This window comes from Mustelus asterias, chromosome 16, assembly GCF_964213995.1.
Source record: "Mustelus asterias chromosome 16, sMusAst1.hap1.1, whole genome shotgun sequence".
Lineage (NCBI taxonomy): Eukaryota > Metazoa > Chordata > Chondrichthyes > Carcharhiniformes > Triakidae > Mustelus > Mustelus asterias.
In genome coordinates this window covers 45290350-45312879 of record NC_135816.1, presented here as the reverse complement: position 1 = coordinate 45312879, position 22530 = coordinate 45290350, and the positions used below count along the sequence as shown (strand labels likewise).

The window sequence follows — 22530 nt, the reverse complement described above, 5'->3', positions numbered from 1 at the left end:
GGTGCAGCAACAATAATCTCTCCCTCAATGTCAACAAAATGAAGGAAATAATCATCAACTTCAGGAAGCATAGTGGAGGAAATGCCCCTGTCTACATCAACGGGGACCAGACGTCACCACTCCCAGTGGCACTGCTGGTACTGGAGAGCTGCCAGCCATTCACTGGCCATAGCCCTCAGGAAACAGATTTCAGATTTGCTTGGGATTTAATCCAACGGGAGGCCCGATTTTGCCCAGACGCGTACCAGATTGATTTGAAATAGTGTTGGGTCTACCAAACATGTTTGACATGACTTTCCACCAGTTTTACAGCTGGTGGATGTGAACCCTGCCTCAAATCTTAAATGCCACCCCATGTCTCACCAAACTGGTTGAATGATTTATGCAAGCAAGTCGACAATGTTATGTCTTGAGTCTTTGATAAAGTGCCAAATAATATTTATTTAAAAAGATTGAGTCCTAAGGGATTAGAGACTAGATTTTGATTTGGACAAAGAATTATTTGTATTCTTATAGACTGAAGATTGTTATTCATAGAATGCCTACAGTGCAGAAGGAGGCCATTTGGCCCATCGAGTCTGCACCGACCACAATCCCACCCAGGCCCTATTCCTGTAACTCCACATATTACCCTGCTAATCCCCCTGACACTAAGGGGCAATTTTGGCATGGCCAATCAACCTAACCCACACATCTTTGGACTGTGGGAGGAAACCGGAATACCCAGAGGAAACCCACGCAGACACGGGGAGAATGTGCAGACTCCACACAGACAGTGACCCGAGGTTGGAATTGAACCCAGGTCCCAGGCGCTGTGAGGCAGCAGTGCTAACCACTGTGCCACCCGTTATTACTGGGAGTGTGGGAACCTGCCATTAAACCAGTCCCAGAGAAATTATGCTGCCATAAGTTAAGTAAGTTTATTTATTAGTCACAAGTAGGCTTACATTAACACTGCAATGAAGTTACTGTAAAATCACCTAGTCACCACGCACCGGCGCCTGTTTAGGTACACTGAGGGAGAATTTAGCATGGCCAATTCACCAAACCAGCACGTCTTTTGGACTGTGGGAGGAAACTGGAGCACCCAGAGGAAACCCAGAGAAAATGGTCGAAAGCTTCAAGTTCCAAGGTGTAGAGATCACCAACAACCTGTCCTGGTCCCCCCATGCCGACACTATAGTTAAGAAAGTCCACCAATGCCTCTACTTTCTCAGGAGACGAAGGAAATTTGGCATGTCTGCTACGACTCTTACCAACTTTATAGATGCACCACAGAAAGCATTCTTTCTGTTGCATCACAGCTTGGTATGGCTCCTGCTCTGTCCAAGACTGCAAAAAACTATAAAAGATCGTGAATGAAGCCCAGTCCATCTCGCAAACCAGCTTCCCATCCATTGACTCTGTCTACACTTCCTGTTGCCTCGGAAAAGCAGCCAGCATAATCAAGGACCCCAAGCACACCGGACATACTCTCTTCCACCTTCTTCCAATGGGAAAAAGATACAAAAGTCTGAAGACACGTACCAACCGACTCAAGAACAGATTCTTCCCTGCTGCCATTAGACTTTTGAATGGCCCTATCTTGTATTAAGTTGATCTTTCTCTACACCCTCACTATGACTATAACACTACATTCTGCAGTCTCTCCTTTCCTTCTCTATGTACGGAATGCTTTGTCTGTATCGCACGCAAGAAACAATACTTTTCACTGCATACTATTACATGTGACAATAATAAATCAAATCAAATCAAAGAACAGTAGAGGATAGAACGAAACCATTCGGCATATTGAGTTGGTGTTAGCACCCTTGAACAGCAAGCTAATTAGTCCAATCCCTGTTCTTTCCCAAAACCATTCTGTATCCATGCTGCTTCTTTTATTCCATGGGCTAATGAGGCTAATTGCGATACTTTATCAAATGTTCTTTGTAAGTCCATATACATCATATCTACTGTACTTCATTCATAGGGTAGGCCAGCATTTATTGTCCTCCCTAATTTACCTTCAGTACATAGCAGAGAGCCGCCTACTTGAACCACTGCAATCCGTGCAGCGTAGGTTCACTCACAGTGCTGTTCAGAGGAAGTTCAAGAATTTTGACCCAGTGACACTGAAGGAACAATGATAGAGTTCTGAGTCAGGATGATGAATGACTTGAAGGGGAGCTTGCAGATAATGATTTTCCCGAAGTAGTTCCTACACTTGGAATACCTCTTTCTTCTGTTTGACAGCATTTCGTTCACAACACATGCTTGGTATTACATTATTTATATTAAGTGGCATCTGCCAGATGTGGGCCCATTTCCTCATCCCATCTAGATCTGCTTCTAATCTCTTCCTCTCATCCAGGATTCTGAGAGCAGCACAGACTTCTGTATTATCCATAAATAAATAAACTATTCTCTCAATGAACTACTTAAACAAATGCTGAAGTGCAACAGCCCTAATACCTATTTCTGTGGGACTGGTTTATTGGCAGGTTCCCACACTCCCAGTAATAACGGGTGGCACAGTGGTTAGTACTGCTGCCTCACAGCGCCTGGGACCTGGGTTCAATTCCAACCTCGGGTCACTGTCTGTGTGGAGTCTGCACATTCTCCCCGTGTCTGCGTGGGTTTCCTCTGGGTATTCCGGTTTCCTCCCACAGTCCAAAGATGTGCGGGTTAGGTTGATTGGCCATGCCAAAATTGCCCCTTAGTGTCAGGGGGACTGGCAGGGTAATATGTGGAGTTACAGGAATAGGGCCTGGGTAGGATTGTGGTCGGTGCAGATTCGATGGGCCAAATGGCCTCCTTCTGCACTGTAGGCATTCTATGAATAACAATCTTCAGTCTATAAGAATACAAATAATTCTTTATCCAAATCAAAATCTGGTCTCTAATCCCTTAGGACTCAATCTTTTTAAATAAATATTATTTGGCACTTTATCAATGACTCAAGACATAGCATTGTCGACTTGCTTGCATGAATCATTCAACCAGTTTGGTGAGACATGGGGTGGCATTTAAGATTTGAGGCAGGGTTCACGTCCACCAGCTGTAAAACTGGTGGAAAGTCATGTCAAACATGTTTGGTAGGCCCAACACCATTTCAAATCAATCTGGCACGTGTCTGGGCAAAATCGGGCCTCCCGTTGGATTAAATCCCAAGCAAATCTGAAATCTGTTTACTGAGGGCTATGGCCAGTGAATGGCTGGCAGCTCTCCAGTACCAGCAGTGCCACTGGGAGTGGTGACGTCTGTCGGCATGACACTCGGACCTTCACCAGGGATCGCTGATGAATCACTGGAGAAAGGTAAGTGGGCCAGAGGGCGTGCCAGGGAGGGTGGTGCCAGTGAGCGGGTAAGGTGTTGTCAAGATTGCAGCTGTGCCATGACTAAATTGAATCACTTTCTCTTCCAAGAATATTGTGAATTGGGCATGAGTAACTGATGGTATATGAAGACGATGACTCAAAGGATCCAATTTCTTCTGAGGTTGCACTTTCACATAGAGCCATGTACCAGTCCAAAAACTTGTACTCCAGGCCAATGGGCCCACTTAGACAGTTTTAGCCTGGTGATTCACACCTTACAATTGAACCTGATCAGCAATGATTGTAGGGACAACTTTAATCTCTCTTTACACCAATCTGAGGTCCCTATCTGTTTCAAGAAGACGACCATCAACCAGGTACTAAAGAAAAGCCAGGCAACATGCCTTAATGACTATCGCCCTGTGACTCTGACGTCCATCATTATGAAGTGCTTCAAAAGGTTAGTCATGGCACAAATCAATTCCGGCCTCCCAGATTGCCTGGATCCACTGGAGTTCACCTATGGTCGCAACTGGTCCACAGCAGATGCCATCTCCCTGGCCTTCATTCAACTATGAAATTTCCCAAATAAAAAATACACTTATGTCAGACTCTTCTTTATTGACTATAGCTCAGCCTTCAACACCATTATTCCTGCAAAACTCATCTCCAAACTCCGTTGCCTGGGACTCAGCTCCTCCATCTGTGACTGGATCCTGGACTTCCTAACCCACAGATCCTGTGGGTTAGGAAGATCCTGGATCCTGGACTTCCTAACCCACAGACCACAATCAGTAAGGATAAGCAACAACACCTCCTCCATAATCATCCTCAACACCGGTGCCCCACAAGGCTGTATCCTCAGCCCCTTACTATACTCCCTATACACCTATGACTACGCAGCCAAATTCCCCTCCAACTCAATTTTCAAGTTTGCTGATGACACCACCGTAGTGAGTCAAATCTCAAACAATGATGAGACGGATTACAGGAAAGAGATAGGGAATCTGGTGAACTGATGCAACAACAATAATCTCTCCCTCAATGCTAGTTAAACGAAGGAGATAGTCATTGACTTCAGGGAGCATAATGGAGGACATGCCCCTGTCTACATCAACGGGGATGAAGGGGAAATGGTCAAGAGCTTCACGTTTTTAGGTGTCCAGATCACCAACTATCTGTCTTAGTCCCTCCACGCTGACGCTATAGTTAGGAAATCCCACCAACACCTCTACTTTCTCAGGAGGCTAAAGAAATTGGGCATGTCAGCTACGACTCTCACTAACTTTTACAGATGCACCATAGAAAGCATTCTTTCTGGTTGTATCACAGCTTGATATGGCTCCTGCTGTGTCGAAGACCACAAGAAACTACAAAGAGTCGTGAACGAAGCCCAGTCCATCAAGCAAACCAGCCTCCCATCCATTGACTCCATCTACACTTCTTGCTGCCTTGGAAAAGCAGCCAGCATAATCAAGTGCTCCACGCACTCCAGACACACTCTCTGTCACCTTCTTCCATCGGGAAAATGATACAAAAGTCTGAGACCACATAGCAACTGACTCAAGAACAGCTTCTTCCCTGCTGCCGTCAGACTCTTGAATGCATGCACCTCATATTAAGTTGATCTTTCTCTACACCCTAGCTATGAATGTCACACTATATTCTGCACCCTCTCCTTTCCTTCTGTATGTACAATATGCTTTGTCTGTATAGCGCGCAAGAAACAATACTTTTCACTGTATACTAATACATGTGACAATAATAAATCAAATCAAATCAAATCCGTTGTCGAGACTCCCCATTGGGAATGCAATCCTCAGCAAGCTTTACTCTTCAATTGGAATCACATGCTGAAATCCAGAGATTATTATTGAGAGTGAGTCATTCACTAATGACTGAGTGGAGCAGGGAAGCGTGAGAATGTTTGCCATAGAGAGAGTAGCTGCTTTCATGGGGATTTAAGCACAGCTCTCAAATTAGTCCATGTTAGTCATGACTATGGCAAGTCAGGTCATGCCTGCCAACCGAATCAGATGACAGATACCATACTGGTGGCCTTACAGTATGACACTGGCCTCCACCAAGCTTTCGCGGGCAGCAATATAAGTATCTGTTCTGGCACTGGGTGCCCCATCTTCATTCTCCTTCTGCTCCTCCATCTCCTCTATTTTTTCCTCATCCTAAGATGAATGGTGAGGTCCAGTTTTCCCCTTAACCTGCAGTCCTCTCTGTAATGCAACACATCACCATGAATCTAGACATCTTCACAGCGTAGTAATATAGGGTAGCTTGAGGAAATCTATTTAGGCAGCCGATGTGGATATTAAAAACCTGGTGGACATGAGTTGCATTGTAGTGCTCTCTCACCTCATTGGTGGGGTTCCTCACAGATATCATGAGCCAAGTTTGCAGGGTAACCTTCATCTCCGACAAACCAGCCCTTGAATTCTATGTCCTGGAAGGTAAAGGTCTGGAATGTTGAAGTGCTGCAGTCTGAATATGTCATCTGAGGAAATCTGGCGTACACCAGCATGATTATGATTATGCACCAGCAGCACACTGGGCAAATATCTCTTGCAGTCTATAAATACCCTTGGTTGTTGTGCTTGGACTGCAATGTGTGTGCAATTAATGTCACCATGGTCTTGTAGGAATCCTGTAAGAAGTCTCACAACACCAGGTTAAAGTCCAACAGGTTTATTTGGTAGCAAATACCATAAGCTTTAGGAGCACTGCTCCTTCGTCAGATGGAGTGGAAATGTGCTCTCAAACAGTGCAAACAGACACAAAATCAAGTTGCAGAATACTGATTAGAATGCGAATCCTACAGCCAGCCAGGTCTTAAAGGTACAGACAATGTGGGTGGAGGGAACATTCAACACAGGTTAAAGAGATGTGTATTGTTTCCAGACAGAACAGCTAGTGAGATTCTGCAAGCCCAGGAGGCAAGCTGTGGGGGTTACTGATCCTACCAGAGGAGCAAATCCAATATGTGTTAAACCTGGCTATTGCCATCACAGGGGAGGTTTACGTATCTTCCAACTAGCACCTGTCTTCTGTAGTGGACATCGAGATCTGGCAGTGCCTGGAAACAACCAGAAACAAAAAAACAGAGATTGAGGGTAATGGTGACCTTCTGTCAGTTCCATCAGTGAGCAGGGCTTCTTCTAGGAAGCTGTAGATATTTGCCACCACCAAACATGACAACTTCAGTTGCTGTTCCGGGGGTCCGAGGAATCTGAGATTTTGTCTGTGAACCCTATGACATCGATAGTGCCCCAAGCAACTTTGGCACCTTTCTTGTGTGCCTCGCTTCACTATGTGTCTCTGCCATGCATCTCCTTCCTGATATGCCTCTCCTGTGCATCTCCCTTCTGGGAATGTGCTGCTCCCAGCGCACCATGTCATTGATTTGGTTTATTATTGTCACCTGTATCTGGATACAGTGAAAAGTATTATTTCATGCGCACAACACAGACAAAACATACCATTCATGGAGTACATATGGGAGGAGGAAAGGAGAGGGTGTAGAAGAATATAGTGTTACAGTCTTAGCTAGGATTTAGAGAAAGATCAACTTAATGTATGGTAGATCCATTCAAAAGTCTGATGGCAGTAGGGAAGAAGCTGTTCTTGAGTCGTTTGGTACATGATCTTAGACTTTTGTCTATCTTTTCCCTGACAGAAGAAGGTGGAAGAGAGCATGTCTGGGGTGCATGGGGTCCTAGATTATGCTGGCTGCTTTTCCAAGGGAAGTGCAGATGGAGTCAATGGATGGGAGGCTGGTGTGCGTGATGGACTGGGCTACGTTCACAACACTTTATAGTTCCTTGCGGTCTTCAGAAGCCAGACCAAGCTGTGATACAACCAGAAAAAATGTTTCTATGGTGCATCTGTAAAAATTGGTGAGAGTCGTAGCTGACATGCCAATTTTCCTTAGCCTCCTGAGAAAGTAGAGGCACTGATGGGCTTTCTTAACTATAGCATCAGCGTGGAGGGACAGGCAGTTTGTTGTTGACAAGGATGGTGATGGTCTTGCTCTTCGATTACACATACAACCCACTTCACTTGCTGATGTTGTCAGTTTGAAAGCCTCCAAAGTTGTTTCCACACAGGAACTGTCTGCCGGAAGGAGTTAAGAGCTTTTACTCAATTGGGGCATTCACAAACTGAAATATCCGCTGAAAGTGCTGCTCAACCTCACCTCCATTTCACTTTCCTGAACCCCAGGAGAGCCAGGCCAAACTTGTTAAATTTAAAGCTAAATTAATTTAATTTAAAGTTAAATTAATTTTATAGACACTTTGGGCTGGAATTGACACGGGGCTGGGAGTGAGAAGAAGAGTTGGGGGTCCAGGGAGTGGTGGGGCACTGCTCGAACATCGCCCCGCACCGCATCGGAAAGAAAATTAATCTCAAGCCAACTAACTTTACATGAGGCAGCCCTGCAATGATAGCACATTGGCGGAAGCCTTAGACAAGAGCGGGCATTCTGACCCTCAGTGGGAGGAAGATCTGCACTAGAGAGCTTTATTGTAAATTTATTTACGGGAAGTAGGTATCGCTGGCTAGGCCAGCATTTATTGCCCATCCCTAATTGCCCTTGAAAAGATGGTGTTGAGCCATCTTCTTGAATCACTGCAGTTCATGATTGACTGGCAGATTCTGCAGACCCAGCAGCACAGGAACAGAGTAATAGACTCCAGTGGGTCTGCAAGGAGGCCCCAGGAAGAAGACTATAGTAACTGGACCCAAGTAAGTCCCATGCCTTTAGGGAGAGGAGGGATCAGGCACCGTAGGGAGGGGGTGCGGGGAGGGGGGGGGGCGGGGGGAGAGCAGAGATTTTGTAGGCTAGGCAGGCAGGTATAAAGGGATGGTACAATTTTGGGAGGGGAGGGAGGGGCGCAGTGGGAGGAACGAGGTGCCCCTGATGTGCACAGAGAACCTTCGAAAGGATATCTCCCAGTTTTTTCCTGTCTTTTCATCAACTTGGTGAATAAAACAGCCTTCCCATTCTCACTCACTTTCTGCGGTTCAGTGTAATATGACAGTGAGGTGGACTGTGAGTCTTAAGTGGGAAATAATTGCCCATGACCCATCCCACTTATTATCGGAATCTGATCAAGGGTGGGTGAGAAGGAGATGGGTTAGCCACCAAAAGTATTTTACAAACCCTCCCAAACCCTTCTGTAACATGCCCACAGTGTGGGGGAGGGGTGTTAAAATCCAGCTTCTCATTAAAATGACCTCTAAAGATATTAATTGCACCAGCCCACCAACAATAATTAAAGCCCGACTTCAACAAGTAGGCTATTGGTAGGCATCCAAACGCGCTTCTGTTAAACCTGTAAGTGGGTATATTGAGGTTGGGATGCTGTAAGCTTATCTAGACCTTGTCATTTCTCCTGAATATAGAAGATATCATGAACACTTTATCAAGTTCACTTATCCCAGCAAAAGGCTGCTGTCAGCAGTTCCTCTTTGATGAGCTTTGACATCAACAGGCACTGAAACGAATTGCAAATTCCAACCTTGCATGACTTGCAATTTTACAAAACAGTTTGTTTATAAAAGTTTCAATTTAAAAATGATCAGTTTTGTGTAAACGCTCCCACTCCTCCCTCCCTCCCCCACTGCCCCGTACATACCAACCCCATCCCAACCCACCCATTCTTGCAGTTAAAATTCCCCCGCTCTGTTCTTTAAAAAAATTGGCTTCATAGGAACCTCTCCCCATTGGGATAATCCCAGATTCCAATGAGATATCGACTCTGAGCAAGGGCTCACTAACCTCTTAGTGTTTGAATACCATCAGGACCGACGGTCAGCTGTTTTGAAGATCGCTCATTGCAAACCCATACTTTCATATCCACTTTTCCGCCTTTAACTTTACGATCCACCTCATGAATTATTGGTAACAATAGTCCATCATAGGGTTAGATGAAAAGTGCCCATCTAACATCTCTGATGAATCTGTCTTGAGAAATTATTTCTTCAGTGTCCCAATACAGTCCTTAATGGCATTCCACCTCCTAAAGTAGCTAAGAAAAAGAATCCCAGCAGACTATTACTACCAAACCTCTTCAATATCTCCCTTTGCAATGACAGCCTTGGTAGTAGCTATTATTGCCTCTGACAGTTATCAATAAAGAAAGGCGAGGAAGAATTTGAATGCTAAATAAAATCCTGCTTTTGTTGTGCCCCTTGTGTCTGAGTCCACTTTGATGAGAATGTCTTTTGGCGGCAGCTGTCCATTGTTAGAAGAACCATTACAAAATAACTGGAAAAGATAGATTTGCCTCGAGACTAGACAGGAAGCAAGAATTAACAGATAGAAGATAGCTTGCTAATTGGTGGAATAAGCTTGAAACAGAAAGGAAAATGGCCTTTCCCACATAAATCCACCAGATCAGTTTTTACTAAGACAAGCAGATAAAGTGATGTGAAAGATTTAAAATTGCTTCAGGCTTAGCCAAAAAAAGATCTTGCTATTTCTTGTGGATGTGGAAGATTTCATGAGTACCTTATCAGAAAATCTCTCTCTATTGCAGTGGATTATAAATTTTTCTAGGCCGTGAAAATATTGACGAGTTACATTGCGGAATACAACGCTTTTGCCTCTGCTTCATGAGATTTTTATATACAATTTCACATGTACCAGCAAAAAATACCTGCTATCAGCAGTTACCCTGCCACAAGCTCCCACATCAACGGGTACTGAAACAGATTGTCATTTCCAACCATACGTGACTGCAATTTTACAAAACAGTTCAACTACATCAAATCGATTATAGAAGATTAAAAAGAATATGCTTCGAGAAATTCAGATCTGTGAAGCTGATCAAGAAACAAAAGGGTGGTAAAGTTAGACTAACAGACTGATTCCATCTTGGTCAACAGCAGGAGAATCCACATTTCAGAACGGGCTTCCATTTAAAAAATAATCAGCTGGTGTTATTATTGAGGCCTTGGACAAAATAATTACAGAAAACTAAGGATTTGTGGTTTTTGCTCTCAGTGTAGGATGGTGGGGAGCAAATGATCTATTTGCCCAGTCTGAGATTTCAAATTCCTTGATTTTGCATGAAAAAATATCCTCTCCACTTCAAATTCTTCATAAACATTTACTTGAAGTGATTGTTGCAAGAAAGGAAGAACAAATTGCATTTATATAGCACTTTCCATGATCTCGGGACATTCCATAGAGTTTCACAGCCACTTCTAAAGTGTAATCCATGTTGTCCTGTAAGTAAGTGCCAGACAATCTCTCCACGTCAAGTTCCCACAAACAGCAATGTGAAATTGTTGAGATAGTCGCTTTTAGTGAGGCCGAGTGATAAGCATTGGGCTGGGCACCAGGGAGAACTGAAATAGCATAATGTGATGTCCACCAATGAGGTCGGACAGACCCTCACTTTAACATCTCATCCAGGAGTGTCAGCCTGGATTTTGGCCTCTGGGATTGGACTTTCTGATTCAGGGCTACCCATCCAGTCTCAGCTGACAACACACCCGAAGAGCCTTATTGGTGTCCAAGGTAGTTTTATTAACCAAGTTTGTTACATTTTGAAGTATAGGTTAGCAAATCAAATGTTTTTTAAAATGTTGATGGCATGCATAAATGGTTAAAGTGAACAGATAAACAAAAAAATGATAATGTTGATTCATTCTTTTATAATCTCACATTCACACGTCTGATTGGTAATCAAGCAACAGCGAATGATGAGATTTTTTGTGTGCCTCATTTATATTTCCCATTTAAGCCTTTCAACACTAAATAAACGCCTTGGCCTTCTGTGTCAGTATTTATTTACCTCACAGTTCTTTTTTTATTGCTTCATGCTTTGGGGAATAATGTATTTTACTACTTACAAATAGAACATGTTTTTCTCTGAGTGTTTGAGAAACTGTTAATTCACTCTCTGAAAGCGGCTTTTCAAATGCTGTTTAGCAGTCAATATGATATTAATGAACTAAAGCGTCAAATGTTTCAGCAGGTGGTGCTCATTTTGTACTTGCCTTGATATGACTGAGATATGCAGAGTGTGCCAGTAATATCAAAATAGTCCCAACAATAATAGTGGCACAACTCTGCTGCCTACTGTTAGGATACCAGATCAGAAACCCCAAGATATATTATGAAGTCAGCCTAGACTTTAACTTTTTGGCACGAATGTGAGGATATGATCTTTTACTCCAGGCATGATTCTACTGACAAACAAATGTTATTTAACAACACAGTTTAAATATAATAAGTGAATTAGCTTCACATTTAATAATTGAACAATACTTAAACATGATAAGATACAATTCTTAACTGCTAATATATCACTATGAGTTCCAGTTCAAGCAAAATTCCTCTTATAGACTTAAACCCCCTCTTTAAAATCAGTTTGCAAAACTCAGGCTTACCTGTATTTATCTTAGGTTTGATGTGGAGATGCCGGCGTTGGACTGGGGTAAACACAGTAAGAAGTTTAACAACACCAGGTTAAAGTCCAACAGGTTTATTTGGTAGCAAAAGCCTGTGGCTTTTGCTACCAAATAAACCTGTTGGACTTTAACCTGGTGTTGTTAAACTTCTTACTTTATCTTAGGTTAACAGTCATAAAGGTTTCAGAACATCTCGAGGGAAAGAGATAGCGACAGCTCTTTCTTCCTCAGAAATAGGCACTAACTGCTTGTATTTTTTTAATGAAACTGAAACCGTGTATCCTCCCTGCAAGCTTGACTCCTCTCATTAAGCATGTGGCTCTGTCTCTGCCAATTAACTTAATCAAAACTCTATACTGAAACCCCAAGGGGAGACCCAAGTAAACACAAATGCATTAGCTTAGCTCAAAGCAAACACTACAGGTGTAAAATGAGTACCTATCCTGTGTTCCCAGCTATCAATTTAAAGGATTTGCTAGACAAATCAACACCTTACAAAACAGATCTGAATTCTAAACATGCCCCTTACAAGAAACATGATATACATATATGTCTTAAAGGCACAGTATTATCACAGTATCTTCTCTATCCTGCCTACCTGTTTAGTAAATTACAGAATAAGGTCATTAGAAAAAAAACATTTTCATATTTTCAGTAATTGCTTAAAATGTCTTAAAACATTGAAAATGCTATTAATAAGAATGTAAGAATTGGCACATTAATCTATCAAAATACTATGCCAGATTCAACTAAAATAGAAAAATATAAGTAATGTTACAACTTATCTAACAGGAAATATCTTGTAGTAGATTTTATAAAGATTGTTTTCAGTTGTTTCTAAAGCTACAATTTAATAAGTATAGTTTTTGCATATTATTCTACAAAAATATGAAAAGAGCTGACATTTATGAAAAGAGCTGACAAAAATATGAAAAGAGCTGACATTTTGAGTCCAGATGACCTTTTGTCGAAGCTTTGACAAAGGGTCGTCTGGACTCAAAACGTCAGCTCTTTTCTCTCCTTACAGATGCTGCCAGACCTGCTGAGATTTTCCAGCGTTTTCTCTTTTGGTTATTATATTAATAGTTGATTACTTAAGTGGTTACTTGTAATATTTATAATTACCCCTTTTGAACAGTAAATGGTGGATGGTCTGCATGGACAGAGTGGTGGTCCTGTAGCGCTACCTGTGGCAAAGGAATGCAGAAAAGGACACGCACGTGTACGAACCCCAGCCCTCAGAATGGCGGATCATTCTGTGATGGACAGAACACTCAGAAAACCTCCTGCACCATCTTGTGCCCAGGTAAGTGATTAACTTGTACTCAAGCTGCTTCTTGTAACATTTACAACATGCCCACTTTGTCATACACACTTCTATTTGTAATAGATCATAGAAATAGAAACCCTACAGTACAGAAAGAGGCCATTCGGCCCATCGAGTCTGCACCGACCACAATCCCACCCAGGCCCTACCCCCATATCCCTACATATTTACCCACTAATCCCTCTAACCTACGCACCTCAGGACACTATGGGCAATTTTAGCATGGCCAATCAACCTAACCCGTACATCTTTGGACTGTGGGAGGAAACCGGAGCACCCGGAGAAAACCCACGCAGACACGAGGAGCATGTGCAAACTCCACACAGACAGTGACCCAAGCCGGGAATCGAACCCAGGTCCCTGGAGCTGTGAAGCAGCAGTGCTAACCACTGTGCTACCGTGCCGCCCCCAATGTATGATGTATGATGTGAGAAAAGGTAGAATAAGAACTAAGAAGTTGAAAAAAAATATCAGTTATAGAAAATAATAATAGAACCAGATGCATTACAAAGTGGTTAAAATAGTAGGAAACAATCAAAATATTGATTGTCAACTCTTCTTACGATCTATTGCAAATATGCCCTTGACACCAGATTAAGTGGATGATATTTGGTATCATTATGTGACTTCAACCTGCCACACCAACATTGGGCACTCTGAAACCATTTCTGCACTGGTCATGGCCTTTGTACAGCAAATTGGCACAAGTGGGGCCTTGCAGGAAACCCGAACTGCTATTGTGGTGCACCCCAATCAGTGACTCCCATCATTGAAGACTGCCCCCTGACAAAATTCAGCGGAGAGCTCAGAAGCTCCATTTAGCCACTGTAGAAGTTATTCCCCAGCCTGCTGATTACTGCACATGCTACAAAAGAAATCATCCAGCCAAATCTTTGCTCAGTGTTCCGACGATGCAAACACCTCTCCCAGATCTAATAATTTGTCAAGTCCAGAAACAGTCCGGGTACACTAATAAGATAAAAAAATCACTGATATATAAGGTGATGAAAGTAATAAAGCACAAGTGCTGGAGATTTTCAATCAATGACACAAAATACTGGGAGTACGCATTAAAAACGAAGACAGATTAATCTTCCAGTGGTATTTTGATGAAGGGTTGCACCTCAAATATTAATCCAATTTTCTCTTCCAGGAACATTTCCGTCATTTTATTGTTTTTTTAAATGAAATTTAAGAAATAGATAGTTGATGTGTGGCAATGCCCCTGATAATTAAAAAATATATTGAATATATAGTATATATTGGACAGAGCGGTGGTCCTGTATTGTACTGTGTTGTATAGATATATCACTATTTCATTGCTTATCTGTATATATCTACATTAATGAGAATAAATGGGCCAAAAAGCAAAAGTTAATGAAATGTTATCAGTAATCTCCTCAGGCAATTCCCCACTGATTCTTTTTTATTAATAGCAATTGAGGGCATAAATTGTGAATAAATGCTTTCTTCATTTTTCTGGAAAAGTAACCCTGATGGCAATAATGACTTTTCCCAACAACGAAGAAATGTAATTACTAGTGTGTTACTTCTAACAGCCTTTTATCATTTTGCCCTGTGCTAAGCAAACTGCAGCTCCCCACTGAATCAAGCTCTTTCATGTAGACTTTAGAGACGATCAGATTTTAAGGTTATTAGCTTTCATCGAGCACCCTTTATTTTGAGAATGGGACTTTTGAAGAATGTGGCATAGTGGCACAGTGGTTAACACTGCTGCCTCACAGCGCCAGGGACCCAGGTCCGATTCTCGGCTTGGGTCACTGTCTGTGCGGAGTCTGCACGTTCTCCCCGTGTGCAGATGTGGGGAGAGCAGGTCCAAGGCCACAGATGTTGGCTATAGAGCTGGAATGCTTTGAACTATCAGGTGCAAGAAAGAAGAGAGCGGCAAACTTCTGAGACAGTGTCATAAATAGTCTTCCAATTGAAATGAGACCATACATTCAGCAAGAGTATATGTGATAGCAACAGGCGACGAGTAAATATGATAGCAACAGGTTACGGGTAAGCATGGTAGCAACAGGCTACGGGTAAGTGTGGTAGCAACGCTTTACTGTTTAAATGCTGAAAAGCAAAAGGAATTCTAAAGGTTAAGAATATATTTTATTTATTAATTTATTATATTTATTAGTGTCACAAGTAGGCTTATGTAAGCACTGCAGTGACGTTACTGTGAAAATCCCCTAGTCGCCACCCGCCTGTTCGGGTACACTGAGGGAGAATTTAGCATGGCCAAGACACGTCTTTTGGACGATGAGAGGAAACTGGAGCACCCAGAGGAAACCCACACAGACATGGGGAGAACGTGCAGACTCCGTACAGACAGTGACCCAAGCCGGGAATCGAACCCGGGTCCCTGGCGCAGTAAAGGAACATTTGTATAAAACAGTTGTGTCACAAAATAAATCTGCAATGCATATATGCCCTTTGAAGTATTGGGGGAAATTTTGCCAAAAAATGGCAGTGTTGCTTTCAGTAGTTTTCTCTCGAAATCTGAAAATGAAGGCCTAAAAAAATCAAGGGGTCGTGTTTCACACCATTAGGCGGTGGGGGAAGGGGGCCTCAACTCGCCAGCAAAATCCGGCTGCACAGAGATCGGGGCATCATCTTTAAAGGATCACCCCCATCCCACCATGGAGGTCTCAGGGGCTGACCTCCCCATCCCCACGATTGGAGTCAGCACTCCTCTCCCCCTTCCTCCCAATCCTCAGCCCTTCTCCTCCCCCCACCCCCGATCATTGCTCTCTCCCCCACTACAGACAGAGTCGGCACCCACGTCCCCCTCCCATCCCCTCCCCCAAAAGGTCATCGCCGGCATCCCCAGCCCCTCTGTCCACTCCTGGCCCACAACCAGAGAGTCATGGAGTCATAGAGGTTTACAGCGTGGAAACAGATCCTTCGGCCCAACTTGTTCATCAACCCCTAAGCTAGTCCCAATTGCCCGCATTTGGTCCATATCACTCTATACCCATCTTACCCATGTAACTGTCTAAATGCTTTTCAAAAGACAAAGTTGTGCCCACCTCTCCTACCACCTCTGGCAGCTTGATCCAGACACTCACCACCCTCTGCGTGAAAAAATTGCCCCTCTGGACTCTTTTGTATCTCTTCCATCTCACTTTAAACCTATGCCCTCTAGTTTTAGATTCCCCTACCTTTGGGAAAAGATATTGACTATCTAGCTGATCTATGCCCAAATCTAAATGAACTCCCCCCACCTCTCCTGATGAGGCTTCCTTGGCACAGTTTGACACTGCCAGGGTGGCAATGTGCCAACCTGGCAGTATCAACCTGTGCCACACCACTACCTGGCTATCTTCTCTGACCCAGGGGTTATACTACCTTTACACCCCCAGGAGGACCCGCATGACAGGATCACGTCTACGTGAACCGGTTGTAAACTGTGCTGACATGACATCATGTCAGCGCAGCGTCAATATATAGCGCGCGTCAATACCTTAACATTAAAAGTTTTTTTAAAGTTTATTTATTAGTGTCACAAGTAAGCTTACATTAATGCTGCAATGAAGTTACTTATGTTGAAATCTATTTAAATTAATGTAATGGGCGTGAACCTGATGATGTCACCGGCGAGGGGTGGGAAAGATCCGAAATCGCGATGCCACTGGCGAGATTCGCGAATTCCGGACCTTGAGCCCTCGTCGGCATTTCCGCGGATGGTCGGAATGGGCTCAAGATCGCCCCCCATTGTTTTCACCTGGAAAACATTAGCAAAGGGATATGAATTTTTAAATAGTCGTGAAATAAACTTGTTTGGGACTGAATGTTACAAACATTTCACACTCATGTAGAATTACGTGGAATTTTTGGGGGTGGCTACAGGAGGAAGAGCAACAGATACTTGTCCATTAACCTGGCAGGAGGAGTCCATTGACACACTGGGCCCTATTTTACCATTTTGATTCGAAGTGCTGAATCTAGGCGTGATTCAGATCCGACTTGGAAACCTGTTCTCAGGCGCCCCCATACGCATTCAGCCTGAAAAAAAAGTCGCAAATCTGAATAGCGCTGTGGGCGGGGCTTATCGTGCCCAAGACGCTGCTGCTCCGATCGGAGCATTCAACTGCGCATGCGCAGTAAAAAATATTTGAAAACACTCCCCTGCCACATCGCTCCCAGGCCGCAAAAAGCAGCCCAGGAGCGATAGCCCCCACAGACATTGCCCCACCCCCACAACATAACTGTCTCCCTTATCCATCCCACCCCCACCCCCCCCGCTACCCAGACCGATCGCGACCCCCTGCCCCACTTCCCCCCCCCCACCGATCACCCGCAGAGTGGCAGCAGACCCCCTCCCCACCTCCCCCACCAGAGAATGACCTGGCCCGCCTCCTCCTCCCCTGTCCCCCCCCCCAACCAGAGAACGATCTGGCCTCCCTCCTCCCCTCCCCTCCCCTCCCCCCCCCCCCCCGAGATACATCTTACTCTCCGCCTCCCCGAAAACGGGTGCAACGCAATGGTAAAATCGGGCCCACTGAGATAAATTAAACTGGGATTATAGAAGGAGGCTTGAGAGATGCTGCACCAAAACTTAGTTCGTGCAAAACAAGTACCAATATTCATCGATCAACAAGAATTTCCACTCATGTTTTGGAACACTCTTTTATGATCAGAACAGTAAGAAAACAGTGACTTGCAGACTCACTGCATTTCCCTACAGGATTTGGAAGTGGGAAAAGACCCTTTTCCCCACCCCCTCAACTCTGAGATAGAAGCTGATCCAATGGGTGGCATGGTGGCACAGTTGTTAGCGCTGCTGCCTCACAGCGCCAACAACCTGGGTTCAATTCCAGCCTCGAGTCACTATCTGTGTGGAGCCTGCACATTCTCCCCCTGTCTGCGTGGGTTTCCTCTGGGTTCCTCCCACACTCCAAAGATGTGCGGATTAGGTTGATTGGCAATGCTAAATTGCCCCTTAGTGTCAGGGGCTTAGCAGGGTAAATACGTGGGGTTACGAGGATAGGGCCTGGGTGGGATTGTGGTCGGTGCAGGCTCAATGGGCCAAATGGCCTCCTTCTGCACTGTAGGGATTCTATGATTCTATGATCTTCGACAACTATGACAGCCAGTAAATTCACTCACTCCATGGTTCACCCACTCTGACATTCACCAACTCAAAAAAAATCACTATGGTTTGGGGGAGTGGGGCGGGGAGGGGGTGGGCCGGGTGGATGGCATGGAGAGAGTTCAGGTGAGGAGTGCATTGCAGGTGCTGTACATCACTTAGGGGAGCTGGGAGTGCCTGTGAATGTTCCTGAGCAGAGGCCAGGGAAATGTTAATTCTTGGCTGAGAAATGTTTGGACAATGATTTCAGGGATCCTGCAGGAAAAGAAGGACACGGTAAGAGCCACAACCTCATACAAAGGCATTGCTAACTAAGCCTGTCTGGAAACATGCAACAGATGGCCAGGTGTATGGCAGAGTCCAGTGCCCTCTTGTGGCAACTGTGGTGAGCGGCAGCTGAAGAAATCTTTGTTTATGCCCCACAGAACAGAAAGGCCTCTGATGGCAAGGCACCATCTGTAACGTGCAGGATGTTCATGGCATGGGTTAAAAAAAATAGGGAATCACCTGGCTACCCTGGTGCAGTCATTCGCTCCAAAGTGGAAACCCAGCAAGTCCAATGAAAATGAATGGCTCACTGTGCCTTACATTTGTGATGTGGAGCTGCCGGCGTTGGACTAGGGTAAACACAGTAAGAAGTCTCACAACACCAGGTTAAGGTCTTTACAGGTACCTGTAAAGACTCGCATTCCAACCATTATTTTGTAAATTGAGTTTGTGTCTTTATACGCCCTGTTTGTGAACAGAACTCCCACTCACCTGACGAAGGAGCAGCGCTCCGAAAGCTAGTGGCTTTTGCTACCAAATAAACCTGTTGGACTTTAACCTGGTGTTGTGAGATTCCTTACATTTGTGTCATAGTGCTGATTGAGTTGGTGAGGTAAGCAGGACATTAATGACTTGCCTGATGCCAGAAAGGACAGGAAAAAACAACTGATCTCGCTGAAGTCACCAGATTCTCCTGTGGCATGAGCCAACAGCTGAGATATTGGTGCAGGCGTGATTTTTTTACAGACACAAGTCATTTCTGTCTTGAACTTTAGAGATCTCTGTATGATGATGCAGAACTACCTGTCCCTTTTACATAATTTGATACAAATATTCAGATAAGATTTGTGTGTGTCTGTGCGCTGTGGTAGCTGAGTATCGATGGAGGATCTGGGCCTTGTGATGCTGCCTCAATCGTTCAATCCCTTTTTATTTGCTGTTCCTTTTCTTCTTCTGGGCGGCACGGTGGCACAGTGGTTAGCACTGCTGCCTCACAGCACCAGGTACCTGTGTTCAATTCCCGGCTTGGGTCACTATCTGAGTGGAGTTTGCATGACCTCCCCGTGTCTGCCTGGGTTTCCTCCGGGTGCTCCGGTTTCCTCCCACAGCCTGAAAATGTACGGGTTAGGTTGATTGGCTCCTTAGTGTTAGGGGGATGTCAGGGGGATTAATAGGGTAAATATGTGGGGTTATGGAGATAGGGCCTGGGTAGGATTGTTGTCAGTACAGATGCGATGGGCTGAATGGCCTCCTTCTGCACTGTAGGTATTCTATGATTCTTCCAGCAAAAAGATCCCATTTGAAATCCATACTGCAGCACGTATTATAAAAATAAAAATCTCCACAGAAATCGTGAAATGAAACTAAGGGCCTCAAAGGGAAATTATTATTTCTGACAAAATACCAATCCAAATTAAAATTGTAACAGCGCAATTAAATACAACAATTCAGCTTCGAGATTTCAGAACTAGCTTTCCTTAGTTCCTCTCACTTATCCCTCATTTATAGCGGCACTAGTTCGATCAGTGATTCTTCGGGTAGAAATGATGGTGCCATCTTGGCTGAGGTGAATAATTTGTTTTATTGCACGTTAGCCAGGATATGTGCCCCCTTACTCACTTTTGACTGAATTTAGGGCAAAGTTTAAATGAGCATATAGCTGGTGGATTGTCTCTCAATCTCCAGATTCTGATCCCCAAGTAGACACATCGGGCAGGACTTTCTGGCCGCGCTCGCCCATAAACCTGAAAATCCCACCCGAGGTCAATGGACCTTTCCATGGACCGCCCCTCGCCCAGTCCGATTCCCGTGGCACGCGGAACAGGAAAATTAGCCCCATCAAGTCTAAGCCTTAACAGACCAACAGAACCTTTGGTGTCTTGAAATGGGTATTGCCAAAGACAGTTTTAGCACAGAGGCAGATTACATCTGTTTATTTCTTCACATGTTTTGGATTTATCCACTTCTTTCGCAGACCTTTATTACATTTGTTCTTGGAAGTTTTTTTTTACTCTTTGGTGAGACATAGGCGTCATTGGCTGGCCAGCATTTATTGCCCATTCCTAATTGCCCAAGGGCAGTTGAGAGTCAACCACATTCTGTGGATCAGGAGTCACATGTAGGCCAGACCAGGTAAGGATGGCAGATTTCCTTCCCTGTAGGACATTAGTAACATAGAAACATAGAAACCCTACAGTACAGAAAGAGGCCATTCGGCCCATCGAGTCTGCACTGACCACAATCCCACCCAGGCCCTACCCCCATATCCCTACATATTTTACCCACTAATCCCTCTAATCTACGCATCCCAGGACACTAAGGGGCAATTTTGGCATGGCCAATCAACCTAACCCGCACATCTTTGGACTGTGGGAGGAAACCGGAGCACCCGGAGGAAACCCACGCAGACACAAGGAGAATGTGCAAACTCCACACAGACAGTGACCCAAGCCGGGAATCGAACCCAGGTCCCTGATCAAACTGATGGCCAAGTTCCTCACACATGAAGACGGCCTCAACCGAGATCTTGGGTTCATGTCACACTATCTGTAACCTCCACAACTTGCCTGGACTTGCAAAATCTCACTAGCTGTCCTGTCGAGAGACAATACACATCTCTTTAACCTGTGCTTAATGCTCTCTCCACTCACATTGTCTGTACCTTTAAGACTTGATTAGCTGTATTAGCATTGATTAGCTTGATTAGCATTCCATCATTATTCTGTAAATTGATTTTGTGTCTCTGTATGCCCTGTTTGTGAGCACATCTCACTCCACCTGACGAAGGGGTAGCGCTCCAAAAGCTAGTGGCACTTGCTACCAAATAAACCTGTTGGACTTTAACCTGGTGTTGTTAGACTTCTTACTGTGTTTACCCCAGTCCAATGCCGGCATCTCCACATCATGGACATTAGTGAACCAGATGGGTTTTTCTGACAATCGACAATGGTTTCATGGTCATCAGTGCATTCTTAATTCCAGATATTTCTTATTGAATTCAAATTCCACCATCTATCGTGGAGGGAATCGAACCGGGGTCCCCAGAACATTAGCTGAGTTTCTGGATTAATAGTCCAGTGATAATACCACTAGGCCATTGCCTCCCCACAGTTAGAATGGGAAGTCAAACACTCAAGAGCTCTGTACAGAGCTTTAACACAAACGGAAAAAAATAGAAGTATTGCTTTAAATTTTGTTGACTGGATGATACTTCGGATAGCTCTGCACCATGAACACAAATATGAACCACAAGACATCAGTTAGCAACACTAGATGCTGCTGAGAATTTTTAAAGAATTTACTCAGGGTTGTGGCTGATATCGTAAAGGCTTACTTATAACCCATCTGAAGATGTACTGAGGGTTTAAAGAGGCAACTACATGATGTGGTACCAGAGTCATGTATGAAGGCCAGATCTGAGAGGACTGGCAGATCCCTTGATAAAAGATGTTACTAAAATAATTCGGTTTTTAAAACAATGCTGCCACTTTTAGAACCATTCTATCTAGAATCTGCCCTGATTTATTTAATTTTTTGTTTCACAATTTGCTATGCAAACTCATTGGGACAGAATTTAACTGCCAAAGGTTTCGGGTGTGGGTGGCAGACATCAGTGCAAATATCTGAGACACCGTGGCATTAATGTTAGAAATCGACTCCTCCAATCTCCCTCCATGGGTGCGTACTGCCTCTGAAAATGCTGATGGAAGCACGCACATTTCCCATTCCTGCTCCACAATTTCCCATTGCCAAATTTTCTATGTTTCTATTCTTGCGGCTAAAGGAATCGAGGGATGGGGGAGGGAAAGGCAGGATCAGGATATTGAATTTGATGATCAGCCATGATCAAAATGAATGGCGGAGCTGGCTCGAAGGGCCGAGTGGCCTACTCCTGCTTCTGTTTTCTATTTCCGATAACCTCTAAGGCTCAATATCCGCGCCGAGCTGTGCAGATTTTGGAATTTCTTGCCCTCCTCCATGGCTGTCCCTGTCTCCAACACCTGCTCCGACTCACATTTGATGTGCTATGATGCTGTGACAATCCAAGAATATCTACTGCAGTACTCACCAGTTTATCTGCACTGGTAGAAGCAGAA

General features: G+C 44.2%; 1 protein-coding gene across 1 annotated transcript in view; it reads left to right on the top strand.

Annotated features, from left to right (window-relative positions):
- Positions 1-22530, top strand: part of unc5a (unc-5 netrin receptor A) — a 250888-nt gene that overhangs the window by 94365 nt on the left and 133993 nt on the right. Inside the window, exon 5 of the mRNA XM_078231465.1 lies at positions 12874-13041. Within this exon, the coding sequence (XP_078087591.1) occupies positions 12874-13041 (168 nt within the window). The remainder of the gene's footprint in view (positions 1-12873; positions 13042-22530) is intronic.